The 20,345-nt window shown below is 40.2% G+C and overlaps 1 protein-coding gene across 1 annotated transcript; it reads left to right on the top strand.

Moving 5' to 3' along the window:
• The first annotated feature begins 16,598 nt into the window (after positions 1–16,598).
• Positions 16,599–18,147, top strand: LOC132130450 (POU domain, class 4, transcription factor 3). Its single transcript, XM_059542161.1, has 2 exons — positions 16,599–16,745; positions 17,048–18,147. The coding sequence occupies exons 1-2, from the start codon at positions 16,650–16,652 to the stop codon at positions 17,948–17,950; spliced, it is 999 nt and encodes a 332-aa protein (XP_059398144.1). The 5' UTR covers positions 16,599–16,649; the 3' UTR covers positions 17,951–18,147.
• Positions 18,148–20,345: the final 2,198 nt, after the last annotated feature.

Here is a 20,345-nt window from a genome sequence, read left to right as displayed (position 1 = left end):
TTTTTTTTTTTTTGATTTTATTAAACTAAATGTTGGACCTCTAATAATATATTTTATTAGTTTTTAAAAGTAATTCTAAATGATTAACTTAGTTTGCATATAGGTGATATTAGGGCTACTTGTCAGTTTATACATAGATGCATAGATTGAAGCACACATATTTTCAGTACATTCACATGTATACATTTAGCAGAAACTTTTATCCAAAGGGACTTAAAAAAGCGAAGCAAAGCATTCATGCTGTAGTAATGTTGTTGTACACAATATCAGATTAATGAGAAAATTAGATTAGGGAACCAGCTAGAGAAGTAGCAAAGAGGTGTATGTGTGTGTATCCATGCACACATCCCAGACAGCAAGCAGTGTCGGCCCAGATCTGGCCCGCATGGATTTCACGCAGGCCAGATGTGGGCCGGATCTGTTTAAGTGCTTGCAGAAGAGGTGTGCATGCAGCTGCTGAAAGATGGTGTTATTGAAAGATGTGATGGTTGTAGCAGTTCACGTGGAGTTCTACCAGAGAGGAACAGAAAGGGTGGAACTTATGGAGAGTGACATTTTGCCTTATTGTGCGAAAACGAGATGTCACTTATTCTGTATAGACCTGAGCTGGCAGGAGGGAGCATACATTTCTAGTAGTGAGTTGAAGTAGAGAGGATCTATTTCATACTGGCCACACAGGCTGGGCATTGTAATGCACCTGGGGGAACCCAGGGCCCACTGCACTAGATTAAGGTCTGACAATGTCTCTGAGGATTTCATCCCGGTACCTAATGGTAGTAAAGGTACCGCTGGCTTTGGAGGTATGACCCACTGTCAAAACAGTTATGCTGGTTGTTGTTGCAGGTAGCATAACGTTCCCCACTGCATATCCATACTCTATTAGGTTTATCATATGTTGAATTGGGATCTCACTTAGAGAGACCAATCTACTTCGAGTGTAAACCAAATGAGCCAATACACATTGGCATGAGATGATTGCATCCAGTTGCTGCAGATCGCAGCGTGAGTATAATTAGGCAGCAGGTGCAATGCATTCTCAGCTTTTCGCTTCTTAGCCAAGCGGTCAAACAGTTCCGCTCCTGATTTTACTGCTTGAAAAATACTGAACGAGTTCACCACGCCCCTTGGAGCTCTGGTGTTGGTGGTATGGTGGTGGTTTCCTGTGTCGAGTGGGTTGCACAGATCAGGCTGCATAATTCCTTATTTCTGTTGCAAGCGGCTATCTCAACTGTGCACTTCAGCATATTTCAATTAGCAAATTCTAAAAGAGCATTCATGGGTGGACATCTTTTTAAAGACGTATCTTTTGGGAGTATCTTTGGCTCTCCCCCCAATGATCGGATGTCGATCACTGCATCAGAGGATGAGCCAGACTTTTATGGGTGGCCAGCAGCTCTGGATTCGGATCCATAAATTATGGCTATGCTTGCCCGGACTGGCGAGAAGGTTTGGCTCGAGTGGAAGCCTCCACCATGTCCCAAACCTTCGAGGCTGGATTATTGGTTTATTGGAGTGACTCGTGTTGGTTCTCAGGGCCCCACCCTGGTGCCTTTCTTTCCAGAAGTGCATGAGGAGCTTACTGGGTCATGGACGGCACCTTTCACTGCCAGAAACCACTCCAGTGACTCCTACACCCTTGACGATAAGGCAGTGGAAAATAGCTATATGGACATCCCTCTGGTGGAGTGGCCGGTTGCAATGCAATTGTGTCCAAATACCACTGCCACCTGGCGGGGCAAGCCATCACTCCCCTCTCAGGCCTGTAGGTACTCGTCATCCCTGACCGACAGTGCTTATGCTGCCTGTGGAGAACCTGCCTCTGTCTAACATGCCATGGCGTTACTGCATGTTCATCAGGCCAAGGCACTGAGGGCCTGCACAAGAGTGGTCAAGACCCGGAAGTTCTCAAAGAACTCTGCGCATCTACTGACCTCGCACTACATGCTGGCAAAGGTCACTGTGTGGTCTCTGGTTCATGTGATCACAGGGCAGCTGCCCCGCCCATCCAGGCCCCCTTTAAACCCTGGCTGCAATTGGAAGAACAAGAGGCCTTGAGACGGGCATTCTTCAGGAGGAGGGATGGGTGTTTTATTTGTTTATTTTTTTTCCAGCCACTGACTTCACAGTAAGTAATACTCAAAATCTTAACAAAAGCGCAGTTTCTTCTATCTGTGTCCCCAGATGAGATGGGGAGTTGTGGACGGGCCAGGCCTGGATCACAATCACACCCTCCTCTCTTGCCACTGAGCAGCAATGGGTGGTTTGAGGGTGCTATCAAATTTAATACTCCCGCACCCTCTGCCCAAAGGCAGGTAAGTGTTGTACGCACAGAGACCCTGCTTTGGACCGGCCACAAGACACCCAGGCTGGGTCCCTACGTTCCTCTTTGCTGCCCCACCACGGGTACATCGGTGGTTCCATTGGTGCCACTTGTACTGTATCTGGGATCCTGGCTACGCTGCCAAGTCCATCTCGCTGGCTCCTTCAGACTATGCAATTCTGTTCGCTCCGCATCCCCCCAAGTTCAGGGACTTCCACTTCACTTCGAAGGCTGCAGATGCCCCTGTTTTGCATGCAGAAATTGCAGTCCCACAGGCAAAGGACACAATAGAGCTGGTCCCTCCAGCCGATATGAGGACAGGGTTTAACAGCCCCTTACTTCATTGTACCCAAGAAAGGCGGTGGGTTACGACCAATCTTGGACTTGCATGTCCTGAACCAAGCCCTTCACAAGCTATGGTTCAGGATGCTCATGCAAAGTCTTCTGGTGCATCTGTCTCCAGGATTGGTTTGCAGGGTTATGTCATAGGGACGTGCTTAGTTGGTGTTAAACACCTGGGGTATATAGCAGCTGCAGTGGTAGTCCGCTGCTAGGGCTGCTTCATATGTGACCTCTTCAATACTGGCTCCATGGCTGAGTCCTGAGGTGTCGTGGCAATGCGGTACCTACTAGGTCCAAATGATACCTGCCCTTCCACCAAACCTTCACCCCGTGGTCAGACCCTGCGTTTCTCTAAGTTTTTTTAATCAAGCTATTGTTTTTTTTAGTGAATAAACAAGATGATTTTCACATCATTTTGAAGCAAGAATTCTAGGCTACAAGCTCCAGGTTTGACAGTCTTGTGAACAAATGGTCTGTATGTGTTTTATGACTTTATTTCAGTGACTTCAAAATTTTAGTTTTTCTCCAACTACACATAAACGTTGTTTTCTCATAAACACAATAATGCACATACATGCTATTTACATATTATTTAAGCCCAGTTTGTACTGAATACAGTGTTTTCAGACTTTAGCCATGTATATGTTTATAAGAAACTGAAAAAAGCACCAAATTCAGGACATGTCAAAACTTCTCCAGGCCCCCAAAACCCCCTAGACATCAGAAGGTTAAAGTCTATGTTACTGCAAATGCTGCTAACCACAACCTCGTGGAAGGGAAGTCGGTAGGGAAGCATGACCTGACCATCAGGTGTCTTAAGGGGGCGAGAAGGATGAATCCTCCCTGGCCCCCCCTCTATACCCTCTTGGGACCTGTCTCTAGTGTTCAAAGCAATACAGCAGAGCTCATTTGAGCCTTTGCAGTCCGATGAGCTGAAGTTTCTATCAAAGAAGACTGCTCCTGCTTGCACCGGCCTCCATCTAGAGGGGAGGTAAAAAATTAAGAAGAAAACGGCAGGTAAGAAGAATTTTTTTTAAAAGAATGTTTTGTGAATCCGGCCCCAGGTGGTGAACATGCAAGTGCTGCTCCCTGAAGGAGGCAGACCCAGCCCTAGCTTTACTTTGTCCTGGCCAAGCCGTAAGATGGTACGTAGACTGGACACAAAGCTTCAGGACCTCAGATCCTTTTACTATACAGTCCATCCTAATTCTATCTCCCTCTTGATAGAACCACTTGAGAAATGTAGGAACATGTACCCAGTTTCCCCATTTCATTATTTTTCCTCTTAAAGTGTTTCACTTATGTATTGATACAAACTCTTTTTTAAATTAACATTTTAGAATTGCATACTATTGTTAACAGAGGTCTTGTTAACAGTATGCCATGTTTGGTATCTTTCGGCTGCATTTTATTGGTCTAAATGTTCATTCATATCATATGTTGGTACCTATGGAAGGTATTTGTGTTACCAGAATCTTTAATAGTTTCTTCATCAACATCCAATGAAAGACCATATGTGAAACATGTGCCTGAGGACAAAAGGTTGTAAAACTTCCCTCTAAAAGGTACCATTCCTCATTGGCTCACTAAAATCCTGAGGGTGTGACATCATTAGGGGTTGCATCGACTAATCGACTAGTCGACTTCAATGCCATGACACTTTAAGCTGGACGTCGACTAGTTGCCGGTCCTATAGAGAGCGCAACAGAATAATAAATGTTTGAAGGACTTCCACATTTACGCACCGTTTCCAAACAGTTAAAATGACAAATAGTTTGTGCTCCGAACGGTCCACAAGACGTGTGATTATATTACTGGATGCTCGAAACTGAACAGGAGAATGCACATTCTAAACAGCTGATTGTACAGGTAAGTCAATCACTGTTCTAATATAATGCACTGCTACACTGTAACGCATATTGGCTACAGACAGCAGCTCGTATGTCATGCGCAGATCGCTAGCACACAGAATCATTCAGCGCATAAATGTACTGTCAACGCTGTTCTGTGATTTCGCAATAAAATAGCTTAGAAACAGAAAAGTTAAAGCATATATTTGTTAATAACTAAATCCCACAGCGTCACTACTACTAGAGAGACGCTGCCATGTAGAAATAATTCACACACAGAATCTCTCTCACTAATGCATTCATATAAATGTAATCTGTACTGTGCTACTTTATCTGTATCTGATTTAGAACGAGCAGAAATCTTTGAGAAATAAAACGACCCGAAGACAAAAGAACTGATAAAAATTTGCTATTATTGGAGCAATAGCCATGTGTGCAGTGCTGTGTCATATATCATAGCTGTGCACAAGGTGTTTTTCATATTTCCAGACTTATTTGTTCATTAATGACGTCATCAGTGACTAGTCGACATCGACTTGACTTTCATCACATAAAAGTCGACTTTAAAAAAAATGAGAAGTCATTCAACCCCTAGACATCATCTACCTATATAGATCACTGATCACCAGATCAGGGCGGTTCTTTTAGATTCGGGAATTCCAGGGGAAGCTGTTGAGCTGAGAGCCTTAAAAACCACAAAACTGGGCTTGTGCCAGGCCTTTGGCCTTGACTTTCCATTCATCAAGATCCTCTGATTTGAACTGGTCTTTCTCATAAACTCACTACAGCAGAGATCCACTGGAGCCCCAAAGTGCATCAGGACTCCTTTTCAAACTGTTGAGACGTGCAAGTATAAAACTTAGTCTTATTAACTGATACATTAATTGTCATATGCACTGTTACGCTCCACGCGTATTCTGTTTTCATTGATCTGTGCACGTCGGTTCATGTGTCACTACGATCGGTTCAAGTGTCACTACGATCGTAAATCTGTACAGCGTACCTTTAATAAGGGCGATCAGGTGTTGGTGTTGCTACCTATGGTAGGGTCTGCTTTATCAGCATGTTTTTCTGGACCATATGAGGTGGTGAGAAAAATCAAAAATACAGATTACGTTATCGGAACTCCTGATAGGAAGGGGAAGACTCGTGTGTGTCGTGAATATGTTAAAGACTTTTCACAACAGAGAAGCTGTCCAGAATGTGTTACTTGCACAGGAAATTACTGTCCCTGTGTCATCTCCTGTTTTAGTAGCTTGCGCTGCTGTAGAAATCGCTGATCCTGAGGACGATGGAGTAATCTTACGTCATACTTACCAGCAATGTGCTCGACTTACGGATTCTGAGGTATTAACTAATTTTGCATTTTGTGTGTCTCATTTAACTGAACAACAAGGATGTGATATTATGCAATTGGTTAATGATTTTCCTGCTTTGTTTAACGATGTATCTTCTCGTACTACAGTGTTAGAGCATGATATTGACGTGGGTGGTGCTGCTCCGATCAAACAACATGCGTATCGCGTGAATACAGCAAAAAGAGCTCTGATGCGGAATGAGGTTGAGTATCTGTTAGAGCATGGATTTGCTCAATCCAGTTGTAGTCCCTTGAGTTCTCCGTGCTTATTAGTGCCAAAGAGCGATGGTACTGCGCGATTTTGCACTGACTATCGAAAAGTAAATGCTGTAACTGTACCGGATTGTTTTCCACTGCCGCGCATGGAAGATTGTGTTGATAACCTTGGTTCAGCTTGTTATGTCAGTAAATTAGATCTGATAAAAGGTTACTGGCAAGTTCCTCTTACGGCTCGTGCTTCTGACATCTCGGCATTTGTAACACCTGATAGTTTCCTTCAGTACTCTGTGATGGCTTTCGGCATGCGCAACGCACCAGCCACTTTTCAACGACTTATCAATATTGTGTTGGCTGGAGTGCCTAAGTGTAATGCATATTTAGATGACCTAGTAGTTTATTCTACTGACTGGTCAGAACATGTGTTTTCACTGCTAACTTTTGAGCTTCTTGAGAAAGCGTTGCTGACCTTAAAACTAGCTAAATGTGAATTTGGGCAGACTACTATCACATATCTTGGGAAGGAAGTCGTTCAAGGGCGCCCAGTAGAAGCAAAAGTTACCACTATAGTCGAGTTCCCTGCTCCCACCACCCGACGTGAACTCGATTTTTAGGGATGGCTGACTATTATCGTGGTTTCTGTAAAAACTTTTCGACGATTGCGCACCCGCTGACTTCACTTCTTAGTCCATCCCGAACGTTTTTATGGTCTGATGAATGTCAGCATGCTTTCAACTCGATCAAAGGTCTTCTGTGTAATGCACCTGTTTAAGCCGCACCAGACTGTGATTCTGCTTTTAAACTTGATGTGGAAGCGAGTGCCGTTGGTGCTGGAGCTGTGTTAATTCAGGAAGGTAAAGATGGTATCGATCATCCTATCTGTTATTTTTCCCGGAAGTTCAACAGACATCAGTTGAATTATTCGACGATCGAGAAGGAGGCACTAGAACTTTTTTAATGGCCTCCAATATTTTGATGTGTATGTCGGATCGAGTAGTATTCCAGTCATGGTGTTTACAGATCATAACCCTCTAGTTTTTCTGTCACGTATGTATAATCTGAATCAACGATTGATGCGCTGGTCTCTGATTGTACAGGGTTTATCTGGTAATCAAACATAAGACGCACTATCTAGAGTTGATTATTGCGGGATTTGATCACTGTTTGAACAACTATATGTTTGATCTATTCCATATAGTTGGTTCTTAAGGGGGGAGGTGTTACGCTCCACGCGTATTCTGTTTTCATTGATCTGTGCACGTCGGTGTATTGAGCACGTGTCGGTTGTTGTGCTCATTATCTTCCCTTTGTCTCTAGTTTACTCTCTCTGCTCACAGGTTGCTGTGATTGGCCGAGTCGGACGTCAGTCATCATTAAGGCGCCGCTTCAGAGCCAATCGGAGGCTGCCCAGCAAGGGGTTACGTGTTCATTCAGGCTTTCCCTCCGGAGCACATTGAGAACTCCTCTGTAGTAAATCGAGCTCTCTGTAGCGGAATGAGTTTTCTGCCGTAAACGGAGTGTTTGTCTATGTTTCTGCCCGCGAATTAAGTAGTGTGCTATGTGCTTTGTTTATTTGTACTTCTAAATATTTGTTGCGCTCTAACATGGGCGAGATTAGTTTGTGTCTACCTATTCATTTGCTCGGAGATATCGGTTAAAAAAAATTACATTTTGGGAAGAGAACGCAGGTTAGTATATCGCGATATACACTGCACCCATAGCAGATGATTGTTTAGACACACCAGGTAAGAAATGAGCGCCATCCCTTGTATTTCTGTTTTTGTAGGTAATTTAGTTAGGGTGCCGGATGCACCGAAGATTTCGGCTTATGTTCTACATTTTTGTTTTGGTTAGATTAGGTTTAGATTAAGGATTGTTTTGTTATATTTTGTTCTTTCCTTTGGCGCCACTTTTTGTTCTTTTCCCATTTATTGTTTGTTTGTTTGTTTATTTGTTTTTAATATCACATTGTACCAAGCGCACATAATTGTTGTTTTGACCGGGTCCAGTGGCCTTTTGGCTTGTTGTGAATAAAGCCCAGTTTATTTTTCCCTTTGAAAGAGTCTGTCATGTGTTCTTCCACCATACCCCCACCTTCAGCAGTACGTTAAAGGCAGGGTAGGTAAAAAAAAAATTATAAAAAAACTTTTTTTTCTAATTTGTTTAAACTTCTGTAGACCTCTCACGACTGTTTTAAAGACAGCTCATTATTTCCATTCACTCCACCCCCTCCCTTCTGGGCTCCTATAGATTATTTATCGTCTCTGCTACGGCTCGCTAAGTAATGTTATGTTAGCTATATTACGCAGCTACGTGTGCTAATGACACATGCTTCATGAAAAAATGAACAAAAAAATATGTATGATCAAAATACAAAAAGAAAGATTTACCTGTCCAACAGAAATAAAGCCATCAAGGAGTCACTTTTCAGCCCCTTGAGTTCCCTCAGTTCTCGCCATCGCTGGAAAGCCACGCTGATATTAACTCACGTTTTATTTCTTTGTTTATCCAAAGACTTTTTGTTCATTGCCTTTTCTTGTACTGTTACTGTCTTCCTTTTTTTGCCTGGTTTGCCTTCACTAACTGCATAGGCTGGTACTGTGAATTTTGCTTGCTGTTTCTCTACCATTGTTTTGGTATTCCTAGGATCCGTGCCTCTTGAATTCCTCAAATCAAACGTGCACGCGCAAGTGGGCAGGTCAAGTGTGACAAAAGGGTGGTTGCCATTGTTGCGAGAGAGTGACAGTCGCCTAAGCCAATCCTATGTTTCGTCCCGAAATGGAAATAATGAGCTGTGTTTAATACAGATTAAACGGTCTAGAGACACTCGATTTTTATACTCTTTTTATCAGAGTACTTACATTTTAATTATGCATTGATATATATAGAAAGTTTAAACAAATTTGGAAGAAAGTTGTTTATACATTTACTACCTACCCTGACTTTAATATATAAATGTTGCGGTACATGCCCTAGACCTTTTCAAGTTCGTAACATGCATCTTTTACAAAGGTGTGTTTGAACTAAGAAACTGATGTTTTCTTCAGGCTGAAGATGTGATGAATATCAAATTGTATGATAGCTTCATGTGTTTTATTTAGACTCTTCTCTGCTTAAGCTTTAACCCTTTTCCTATGTCCACTGTATGTGTGTGTGTGTGTGTGCGTGTGTAAGACTAGTTTAAGTGTTTAGGTAGTTAATTAAGTCTTATTTGTATCACACTTGAGGTTGTTCATTATTTGCTCATAACTGAAGTCCCTAATCATGCAGATTTTTGCTACATGCTCTGAGTAGTATTGTAAAGTAAGTTATTTTCCTTAACCAGGAAATTAACATTCTTAGAACTGACAGACAGTTGACTGAGAGGTCAAGTAAATACTTACAGCGGATCTAAATATTTATAATTAATCATAACTAGTTATGACTGATTATTCATATTTCCCCTTTGAGCTGATTTGCTACACTGGGTGACCCCCAACACATTCGCTAGATTCTATAGCCTTCGTGAGGCTCCAGTTTAGTGTTGACTTGATAAAACCGCTCTAGAGAGTCTATACTGTAGACTCTGTCAAGCTCCTCCATCCCCTCAACAGCCAGATGTGATGGAATGTCCGACGCCAGGCCCTCATTCAATGAATCCCTGAGAACTGGAAGGCTGGGTTCCATATGTAGTGACCCAAGTGGATCCCATATGTGTTAGTTCCACGGTATAGCTCAGAGCCTGTGTTTCCCTGACAGACTTTCTGCCATTTCCAAAGAGGGTTGCAATCACCTCTAAATCTTCCATTTTCACCTAAACCGTTTTCCATATGAGCCTGCTGCCATCCGCAATGATGGGGAGGAGCAGGGAACGGGGGACTCCTGCCATCTTCCTTAAACCGGAGGAGCCGTCGCCGTCCACCAGGCAGCGGAGGAGTGTCGTGCCATCCAGCTTCATTTTAATTGTCCGCCAGTTCCCACCTCTTTCTTCCCGCGATTGTGAAGTTTGTATATTGTTACAATTATATATGAATAATTTAAAGTTCAGAGGCAGGCCTGTGTGGTCCGATCCAACTGCAAGCGACTGTAGCTCAAATTGCTCAAGAAGTTAATGCTGGTTCTAATGGAAAAGGATCAGAATACACAGTGCATCGCAGTTTGTCACGTATGGGGCTGCATAGCCACAGATCAGTCAGGGTGCCCATGCTGACCTCGGTCCACCACCAAAAGTGACAACAGAGGGCATGTGAGCATCAGAACTGGACCACGGAGCAATGGAAAAAGGTGGCCTGGTCTGATGAATCACGTTTTCTTTTACATCATGTGGATGACTGAGTATGTGTGAGTCACTTACCTGGGGAACACATGGCACCAGGATGCACTATGGGAAGAAGGCAAGCAGGTGGTGGAGGCAGTGTGATGCTTTGACAATGTTCTGCTGGGAAACCTTGAGACCTGCCATCCATGTGGATGTTACTTTGACATGTACCACCTACCTAAGCATTGTTGAAGGCCCCACCTTGCAACTTACGGGACTTAAAGGATCTGCTGCTAAAATCTTGGTGTCCGATATCACAGCAAAACTTCAGGGGTCTAGTGGAGTCCATGCCTCAATGGGTCAGGGCTTTTTTGGCAGCAAAAGGGAGACTAACACAATGTTAGGAAGGTGGTCATAATGTTATTCCTGATTGGTATATATATATTTATACCCCCTTAATTTTTTCACTCTTTGTTATATTGCAGCCATGTGCTAAAATCATTTAAGTTATTATTTTTTCATCATTAGTGTACACACAGCACCCCATATTGGCAGAAAAACACAGAATTGTTGACGTTTTTGCACATTTATTAAAAAAGAAAAACTTAAATATCACATGGTCTTAAGTATTCAGACCCCTTGCGGCCAGCTCTAGGAAGGGTTCTGGTCATCCCAAATGTCTTCTATTTAAGGATTATGGAGGCCACTGTGCTCTTAGGAACCTTAAGTGCAGCAGAAGTTTTTTTGTAACCTTGGCCAGATCTGTGCCTTGCCACAATTCTATCTCTGAGCTCTTCAGGCAGTTCCTTTGACCTCATGATTCTCATTTGCTCTGACATGCACTGTGAGCTGTAAGGTCTTATATAGACAGGTTTCCTAATCAAGTCCAATCAGTATAATCTAACACAGCTGGACTCAAATGAAGGTGTAGAACCATTTCAAGGATGATCAGAAGAAACGGACAGCACCTGAGTTAAATATATGAGTGTCACAGCAAAGGGTGTGAATACTTAAGACCATGTGATATTTCAGTTTGTATTTCTTTTTTTTTTTGATAAATCTGCAAAAAATTTCAACAATTCTGTGTTTTTCTGTCAAAATGGGGTGCTGTGTATACATTAATGAGAAATAAAAATGAACTTAAATGATCTTAGCAAATGGCTGGAATATAACAAAGTGAAAATTTTAATCTTACCCAAACCTTCGACATGGTGTAAAAGTTAATTTGCCTTCAGTGGCTTTGACATATTCAAATGCTTATGAATAATGCACTGCCATTCCTTACTTTGGGAAGCCATGTGAAAAACACTCAGAGTCTATTTGATTTAATGCAAGCAGTGTTGATTGCCCCATGGGACAGCATGTCAACCACCCGCTTTACCCACTCGTCATTCTCTCATCCCTTGCTGCTAGAGCGACAAGCACTCAGAGATTGCTTGGAGCATGGATACGAAAGGAAATGGATGGACCAAACACACCAACAACGACAGTGAGGTCGTTCTGCAGATCAGAGCATTAATTCCTGCAGAAGAGCAAACTCCTATCATATCTCACCAAAACCAAATCAATAAAACATGTCACCTGAAATCAGTGCCATGTTGTTGCCGGCTGATGACAAGCCCACAAAAACCATTGCAACGCTTAAATAATGAATCCGTTTTTTTTCTGATGACAATGGGAGGTTTTGAGATGATGTGGGCAAATGCACGACTATCAGAGTGAGAGACTTGTGAAGTCATGGTGAGGTTGATCTTTCCATGCATGCAATGTGAGACCTGATGCTACAGAAGCATCAGTCAGGTGGATTTTGTGTCAAGCCTAGTGACACATGGTCACCATTTAACATATCTGATAATCTGTTTGTTGTTTAGTTGGTCTGCGGTACATATCCTGACTTCTTGTTCCTTTTAATACATAAGCATTTATTTCTGTTTTTAAAAACAATTAATTATTTTTACTCAGTAGTTTGCACTGTAAGGCATACAGGTAAAACATTAGGGTCGTTAAACAATCATGAAGAAACAAGTATTTGTATTTTAATTAACCATCAAATAAAATATGAAGAAACAGCACATTCTTATTTCTTTCTTAGATTTATTAAAAGTTTACATTATACTTCACCAGCAGTGTTGGGTAGTAACTGATTACATATAATCTGGATTACATAATCAGATTCCAAAATGTAAGTACTTGTAATAGGATTATGAATACATATATTTCATATGGTCACATGACATGCAGTATTATATTTCTTTTTTTATCAAGTGTTTTATTTTGGTTGTAATTTTAAAAAAATAAATATTAGAATTTAACTTTTTATGATTTAATTAATTATTAGGCTCATGAACCCCCTTTAATTCCTTCACATACCCCATGAACTTTAACTTTAAACTTTAATGCACTTCATGCTGTAACAATGAATGGAATTTATTTTCTTTCTCTTTGTATTTTTATATCAATTTTGTGTAAGATTATCTTTTTTAAATCAATGTGGAAAACCAGTTAGGTCAAAGGTAATCTAAAAGTAATCAAAAAGTAGTCTGATTATATTACTTTAAATGTGTAATCTAATAGATTATTTTACTAACTACAGTTTTTGTCGTGTAATTTGGAATTGGTAAGTAAGCTACCCAGCATTGCAAATATTAAAGCATGAACGTCAAATATGTATATCTTAAGGTATGTTTACATGTCAGCAATGTACTAAAAACTGAAAAGTTTTTCCTTTGCGTTTTTGAAAAGTTTTGCAAACAGACAACAACATTGTCAAAACAATCTTCGTTCACATGGATCCATGAAAATGATAAAAATGCTGTATTCTGCATGCCTAACCAGTAGTTGGTGATGTCAGTATGTTAAGAAACACATAATGATTGCACAATTTTTTTTGTAGTTTACACAAAGACTAAAATCTTTTTGTTTTCAAAAACTTTCAGGCCCAAAAATGCTGTTGTCATATAATCAGCCCAGTGCATAAAGATTCCCATTGTGGTGTCATATAAACTCCCCCAGGAAAACATTTGTAAACATGTAATGTTTGTATTCAGGGTGGTGTATTCATGGTATCATCAATTAGAAGTAAAACTAAAACATAATTAATCAGTATTTTTACAAATAGCATTTTTATTTGAATAATTATTATACAACAATTATGACACAAATAATTATGAGATTTGACTAGTAAAATGTTCACTTTTATTAAGTAGCCTAAGAGCTCTCTGGGGAACAAAAGTGGGCATTTAAAAATTTGTGGGGCATTTTCAAACTGTTTCTTAATCATGCAGTGAAAATAATGTCCCTTACGTGACCCCACCCCTAAACACAACTATTACTATGACATGAGCAAATCATGTAACACAATTGTTATGTCCTTGCCCCCCGACCACTCCCATTACTGTCCCGCAGAAACCTCTGCTTCACTCCACTCAACCGTGTTTATGCATTTCAGACCAACTTTCAGTAGTGATAGATTCAAAAGAAAAGATTAGAGAAGTTACATCGTTACGCAGGTAAATGGTGGCATTTGAATCATTCACCGACTGATTAACTTCCAAACACTGATTAATTCAGGAATAAAACAAGTCACTATGTACATAATCACATATTTAAATGCAAAACATATACAGTGTGTGAAGAAACATGTCCAAATTCACAGTATTCATATGACTTACTTATCTGGTGATATTCTGAGGTGCACGTCAAATGGACACTTTACTATCCCCATGAGGCCACGGGAGAGAATTTGTGAATGACAGTGAAGAGATGGAACTGACACTGGTAGGTCACATGACAATGATAACATGAGGAATGTCTGGAATATATTCATACTATACACATGGATAGAACTTAGCATGTCAGTATTTCATACTATAAAGTATTAATTAGTATTTGATTTCAGATGTAAATACTGTCTGTATGAATTAGTCATTGGATCGTTTACTCAATCAATTTGTTCAAAAACACAATTATGCTATAATTTTGGATTTATTCTCATTAGCACAATGTTACTATTGTGTGTAAAATGTGACGGACTTAATATTAACTTGTACACTGAACTGTTGTATAAAATCAATATCCCACAACCAAACTAATCATATACAGCCATAACAGACTCTTATGCCATGTCGTAAAAGGGTCAAATTATATAATGTTTTTAAAAAACATACTGAAATTTCACACAGCCATAAGAGGCTAGGGATATAATAACCTATTATGTTTTTCTTATCACGAAACATCAAATTGGATTCCTGTGTGTTGGTCACACCACACTTTCCTTCGGCAGATAAAGGCTTTATTAAAGCTACAGCAGGTAACCCTTTTTAACATTAAAAATAAAATGTTATCAATGAAAAATCCTATTTTTTTAAACCATACCTTTAAGCAAATTCACATTGATAAACTAATAATAATGATATTTTAGAGCTGTAAAGAACAGATTTTGTGGAAATTTTTATCCATATGTCAACTGATCATGTGTTCTATGTAATCATAAACAGTAAAAATAAGCTCCTAAAGTTTGTTGTCCCAACGAAGGAGAAAGATGAACCATGTCACTGACCAATTACTTTATCTATTCTTATCATGCTCATTCATATGTCTTATGATATACACTGTTAAAGTCTTAGAGAATTCAGTCTCAAAGAAACTTGTGAACATGACTATTAAAACCTACAACCAAAAAAGTACCAAATGACAGATTAATAAACAAAACAAACCATTTATTTTGATGCTCAACTCAAGATTACCATCACAGTACGGAAAGGTAAGTGTTCATGTAAATCAAGATGAACCGATGAGCTATGAATGGGGCATTTTTAGGTTCTGCTTGTAAAATATTCATGAGTTGAAACTCTATCTTGAGAAGGATAGGAATGTGACTTTATCATAAAAGGCACCATAAGCAAGATTAGTTAATATAATGACACAGTTGGCATTACAAGTTGACTGTTTACAATTTTGCCAAGACAAAAAAGGTACACACCGTTAATCTGCGTAATGAATGAGAAAATGCCAGAGAGGTAATGGATGCCTGCCACATAGCAGATAAATAATTGAGCGTCTGGGGGAACAGGAGATGTGGATGGGATCAGATGGTGCATCTGTGTCACTGCGCTGCCTGGCTTCTCTTTCTGCAGCCACCAGCATGCTCACCACGTCAACCAGCCACAGAGAGAGAACAGGTGTTTACTTTCAGTGGCCAACAGCAATGCCATTCATTTATTGACCAAACAACTTTGAGCTGGTGGGGTTTTGCTGGGGAGTTCAGTGATGTTCAAATATTCCAACACTCTTAAAATTGAGTCATATTATGTTTATTATGACTTGTTTTGCTAATTCAACTCTTGTATACGATTTCTTCTAATATAGAGTTACAAATCATTTATTTGACTTTGGTACCACAGGAAAACAACTTCATAAATCTTTATATTTAATAGAGCTGTTAAAGTGTTTTTGAGGGCTTCCTTTAATGCTCAACCGTTAGCAGGGCAGATGAGAGTCACTCTCTCAGACTCCACAGTCAATGAAGACTGGGGGTCAGCCAAGGTGAAGGTTCACTCTGAGTTAATACGGGTGTCGGTATATGCCATTGAGATTTCTTTTTAAAAATATAATTTTATATATAAAGGACAAAACAAAACTGTAATAGAACCTAATAACTGTAATAGCAATATATTTAGTTTTTACTTTTACTAATACAGTAAACATTTTACACAGCACAGCATATTTATAATGATTTTACAATAAATGTATAACAATGTATAAATGCTCGGACTTTAAAATTACATTTTAAAAAGACTAGATCCCTGTTCGGTTACACAGTTCATTTGATGTATTCCTTGCACTAACTGTGGAATAATATATAGTTCTGAATATTTTTACTATATGAAACCAAAAACTCTATTTGTCTTGCTTTTGACATGAAAATAAAAAAGACTTTTTTTAACGGGTTTTTAAAATTCTGCACTTTATTGCGTAGTGTTTTATGCATAACTGAAATGACCGTAAAATTACCAGCATATTATTTATTTATTTTACCCCCCCCAAAAAATAAATAAATAAATAAATCACTTCGCTGATGAAGAAAAAAGTATTGAAATACAAATAACATGTTTCATGTGGTACAGACACAGTAGCCTATGCGCGTCAGACCGCTTGTAAGTTGAAGACTGGAGCAGATGGAGGCGGGAGGGCGGTGTGAGGGTGGAGGTGGTGGGGGGAGAGCCCGGGAGGCGCTGCCAATGGAAACAGCACACACGAGGAGCGTCGAGCCAGAGAGCCGCGTCGCCTCCATGTCAGGTCCACTAACCTGCAAGGTGCGCAACGAAGATGATGGCCATGAACGGCAAGCAGCACTTCTCCATGCACCCTGCGCTGCACCCGGGCTCCGAGGGCATGCGGCGGGTGTGCCTGCCTGCCCCGCAGGTACGTCTCACGCTAAACTCCTCGTACTGTCTTCGTTCTGTCACTTTGAGGTGTTTCGTGTAGCTCCAGCATCCATCCATCCATCCCTCCCTCCCCAGCCTCCCCTTTCTTTCCTCTGAGCTCACACTCTCTATCGCTCTCTCTCTCTCTCGCTCTCTCTCCCACATGCCTATCCAAGCAAAACTGCTGCTTTCATATTAATTTTTATGACCTGTGCTTTGAGGAGGGTGCTTGGGAATGTTCTTTAATCCGGAGTTGACACAATTCCCCACTGACTTCCATATGCGCGCTCTTACTTGCAGCTCCAGGGCAATATATTCAGCGGCTTTGATGAGAGTCTACTGGCCCGCGCAGAAGCTCTGGTGGCGGCTGACATCGTGTCTCACGGCAAGAGTCACCCTTTCAAGACGGACGTCACCTACCATACCATGAGCAGCGTGCCCTGCACCTCCTCTTCGTCCACAGTGCCCATATCCCACCCTTCATCCAACCTGCCCTCGCACCACCACCACCACCACCTCAGCCACCAGAGCCTGGAGGGGGATCTGCTCGACCACATTTCCTCCAGTTTATCGGTCAGCGGCATGGGTGCGCCGCCGGACCCGTCGGTGATGACCACTCAAGCCCACCAGCACCACCTGCAAATGAGTCACTTACACCAAGCCATGGCCATGGGCCACCCGCACACCCTGTCGGTCCACAACGGGATGGCGTGCGTCAACGACGTGGAGTCCGATCCCAGAGAGCTGGAGGCTTTCGCGGAGAGGTTCAAGCAGCGGAGGATAAAGCTCGGAGTGACCCAGGCGGATGTGGGCTCTGCCCTGGCCAACCTGAAGATCCCGGGGGTCGGCTCGCTGAGCCAAAGCACTATCTGCAGGTTCGAGTCCCTAACCCTGTCCCACAACAACATGATCGCCCTCAAACCCGTCCTCCAAGCCTGGCTGGAGGAGGCTGAAGCGGCTTACCGGGAGAAAAACGGCAAACCAGAGCTTTTTAACGGGAATGAGAGGAAACGAAAGCGCACGTCCATCGCGGCTCCGGAGAAGCGATCGCTCGAGGCGTACTTCGCCATCCAACCGCGACCGTCGTCGGAGAAAATCGCGGCTATCGCGGAGAAGTTGGATCTAAAGAAGAATGTGGTTCGGGTTTGGTTCTGTAATCAACGACAAAAACAGAAAAGGATGAAATATGCAGCAGTCCACTAGTGCTGTTAGAGCAAAGTAGACATTTTAGGAACACCACAGGGATCTAAAGCTTTTCTTTGAATCATTAGAAACCTACTCCAAGTAGCCTACTACATTTCATGTCGCCTCCAACTGATGGAGCCAGTGTGCGAATTATTCCAGGGGGGCTGTTCCCCTAAAAAGCCTTAGCAAGAAGTCAAGGGGTCTTAAAAATATATGCATTTGCACATTTTAGTAAGGTCAAAAGTTGTATTACATAAGTCGTGGCCGTGTGTGCCTGTGGTAACCAAAGCAACACTAGTTGCTTTAGAACTTTCACTAAGCATTAATATCGGAATTTATGTAAAACTTCTTTCTGTTTAACTACTAGTGGCGCAAAAAGGAATTTTGGTTTGCGCGAGGTCGACAAATCTCATTACGTGCTTAAAATTACTGACAGAATTTTCTCAACTCACAGAAGGCCGAATAATTCGCACACTGTAGTAATTGACCATTTTAAACAAATTTGAAATGATATTGATCCATTACAGTTAACATTACAGTGTTCATGCTACTCTGTACGAGAAAGTAACACTACTGAAAAACGTGTAGCCTTTAATGTGTGATTTTTCTTTAGCTGATTGTGATTACGCATTGTTATGGTTATAAAATAATTACAGGAACATGCACTGTGTAACATGGACACCGTGATGTAAAACGGATATCAATTTAGCACTATATTTGGCTACTTTTGAATCATTGTTTTCATTTGAAATAATACAACTTTTAATATTATTATTTATTTAATTTTTTTCCAGGAGATTAACTGCTACTAAAACTTTGTTTCAGTATTATCACACGTGAAATTATATTTTGAAGTGTGTACGTGTGTTTTTGGTATTTAAAAAAAATATATTATACAATTTGCGCACAAGGTCTAATAGCATACTATCACACGGAATGTCATTTGAAATATATGTGTACTATAGCGTTTCTAATAATTGTTTGAATGTCTTGTCGGATGTGAAGGCAATCACGGTGGACATCACATAGGCTATTCTCACAAACTGTCACGATTTATTTTTATTTTTTCGTGAACGATCATCAGTTGAAGTGATACTAATATGCAAAAACTGATGATGTAATGAAGAATGCTGCTATCTGCATTAATATAGCCACTGCAATCACTCTCACGTTTAAACTTCACTTTACAAAATGTGTGACGTTGAATGTTATTTAATAAATTGTCGATTTTTTTTTTCAAAGCCTTTGTGGGAGATTTATTTATCTATTTTATTATTTGAATTATACACGTGAAAAACAGGATAAAGTGTATGATTTCCATTTTCAATACAGGAGTAAAAAAAAAAAAAGAAATCTCAGAAATACAATATGTATGCAAATATAAACATACACTTGGATTGCACAGATTTCATTTTACGTAAATTATCCAGAAAGCTGCTCGCATAAAAATCATTGTAATATCATTAATTTTTAAAGACTAGCGCTGTTTTATTCATAAGCTTCTTGTGATTAAACATTCATGAAATAATATTGACTAATTACTACCTAATTTAAAGATAGTTTATAGAGAACAAAAAGGAAAGAAAAATAATAATAATCAAGCTGTTTTTAAGCACCTTTTCCTCATTTCTATTTCGGCTTGCCAACTTAAGCAGACACCGCTGAATAATAAATGTCTGTCACGGCTTTGTGCAGAGGGATTTGAAATTATTAAGTAATGACGATGCAATATTAATTGTATATTGGTATAAAACAGGCAGAGAGCTGAAGAGAGAGTTGTTAGTCAGGAAACGTTTCGTAGAGGCTCAAGGGAAGAAGGAAGAGACGATGCTCAGGTAAGACGATGATCATTCGAGTCATTCTGTGCCTCAGTTCACTGGCAGGTTTCAAGAAGAAGGCTAATTGGGAAGTTCTATTAGCATTCGTATTATTCTACATTAAAAAAAAAAAAATACGAAGCCTATGTAATTTTATTGTGAAAAAGTCACATTAAAAGGTTAAATGTGATATGAAGCTGTTTCCCGTTAATCAAATTCGCTTGACTCGAGTTTATTTTACATTTCATAGCCGAACGGGTTTAAATGGAAAACCTTTTATTTTTTTATACATTACATAAATGTTAAATAATTGTGTATGCTGTTTTAAACGTTTTCATTATTTTCCTCTACTTTTCTCTTTCCTCTATTAATATACGTGAGTTGAAACAATCAAATTGTTTTTTAGCATGTATTAAATATTACGTTTTTAAACACAATTTGAAGTTAAAGCCTATATTCAATATTAGTATACTATTTTAGTTTTCTTTACGCACGAAATAAATGCCAACTTAATCAATTAAGATACATAACAAGTAACAAAACTAAATTGCACGGTATTTAAAAAAAAAAAAAATTTTTATCCCAAATTATATTTT

This window comes from Carassius carassius, chromosome 47 (genome assembly GCF_963082965.1).
Source record: "Carassius carassius chromosome 47, fCarCar2.1, whole genome shotgun sequence".
Lineage (NCBI taxonomy): Eukaryota > Metazoa > Chordata > Actinopteri > Cypriniformes > Cyprinidae > Carassius > Carassius carassius.
This window is presented reverse-complemented; position numbering and strand designations above follow the sequence as displayed.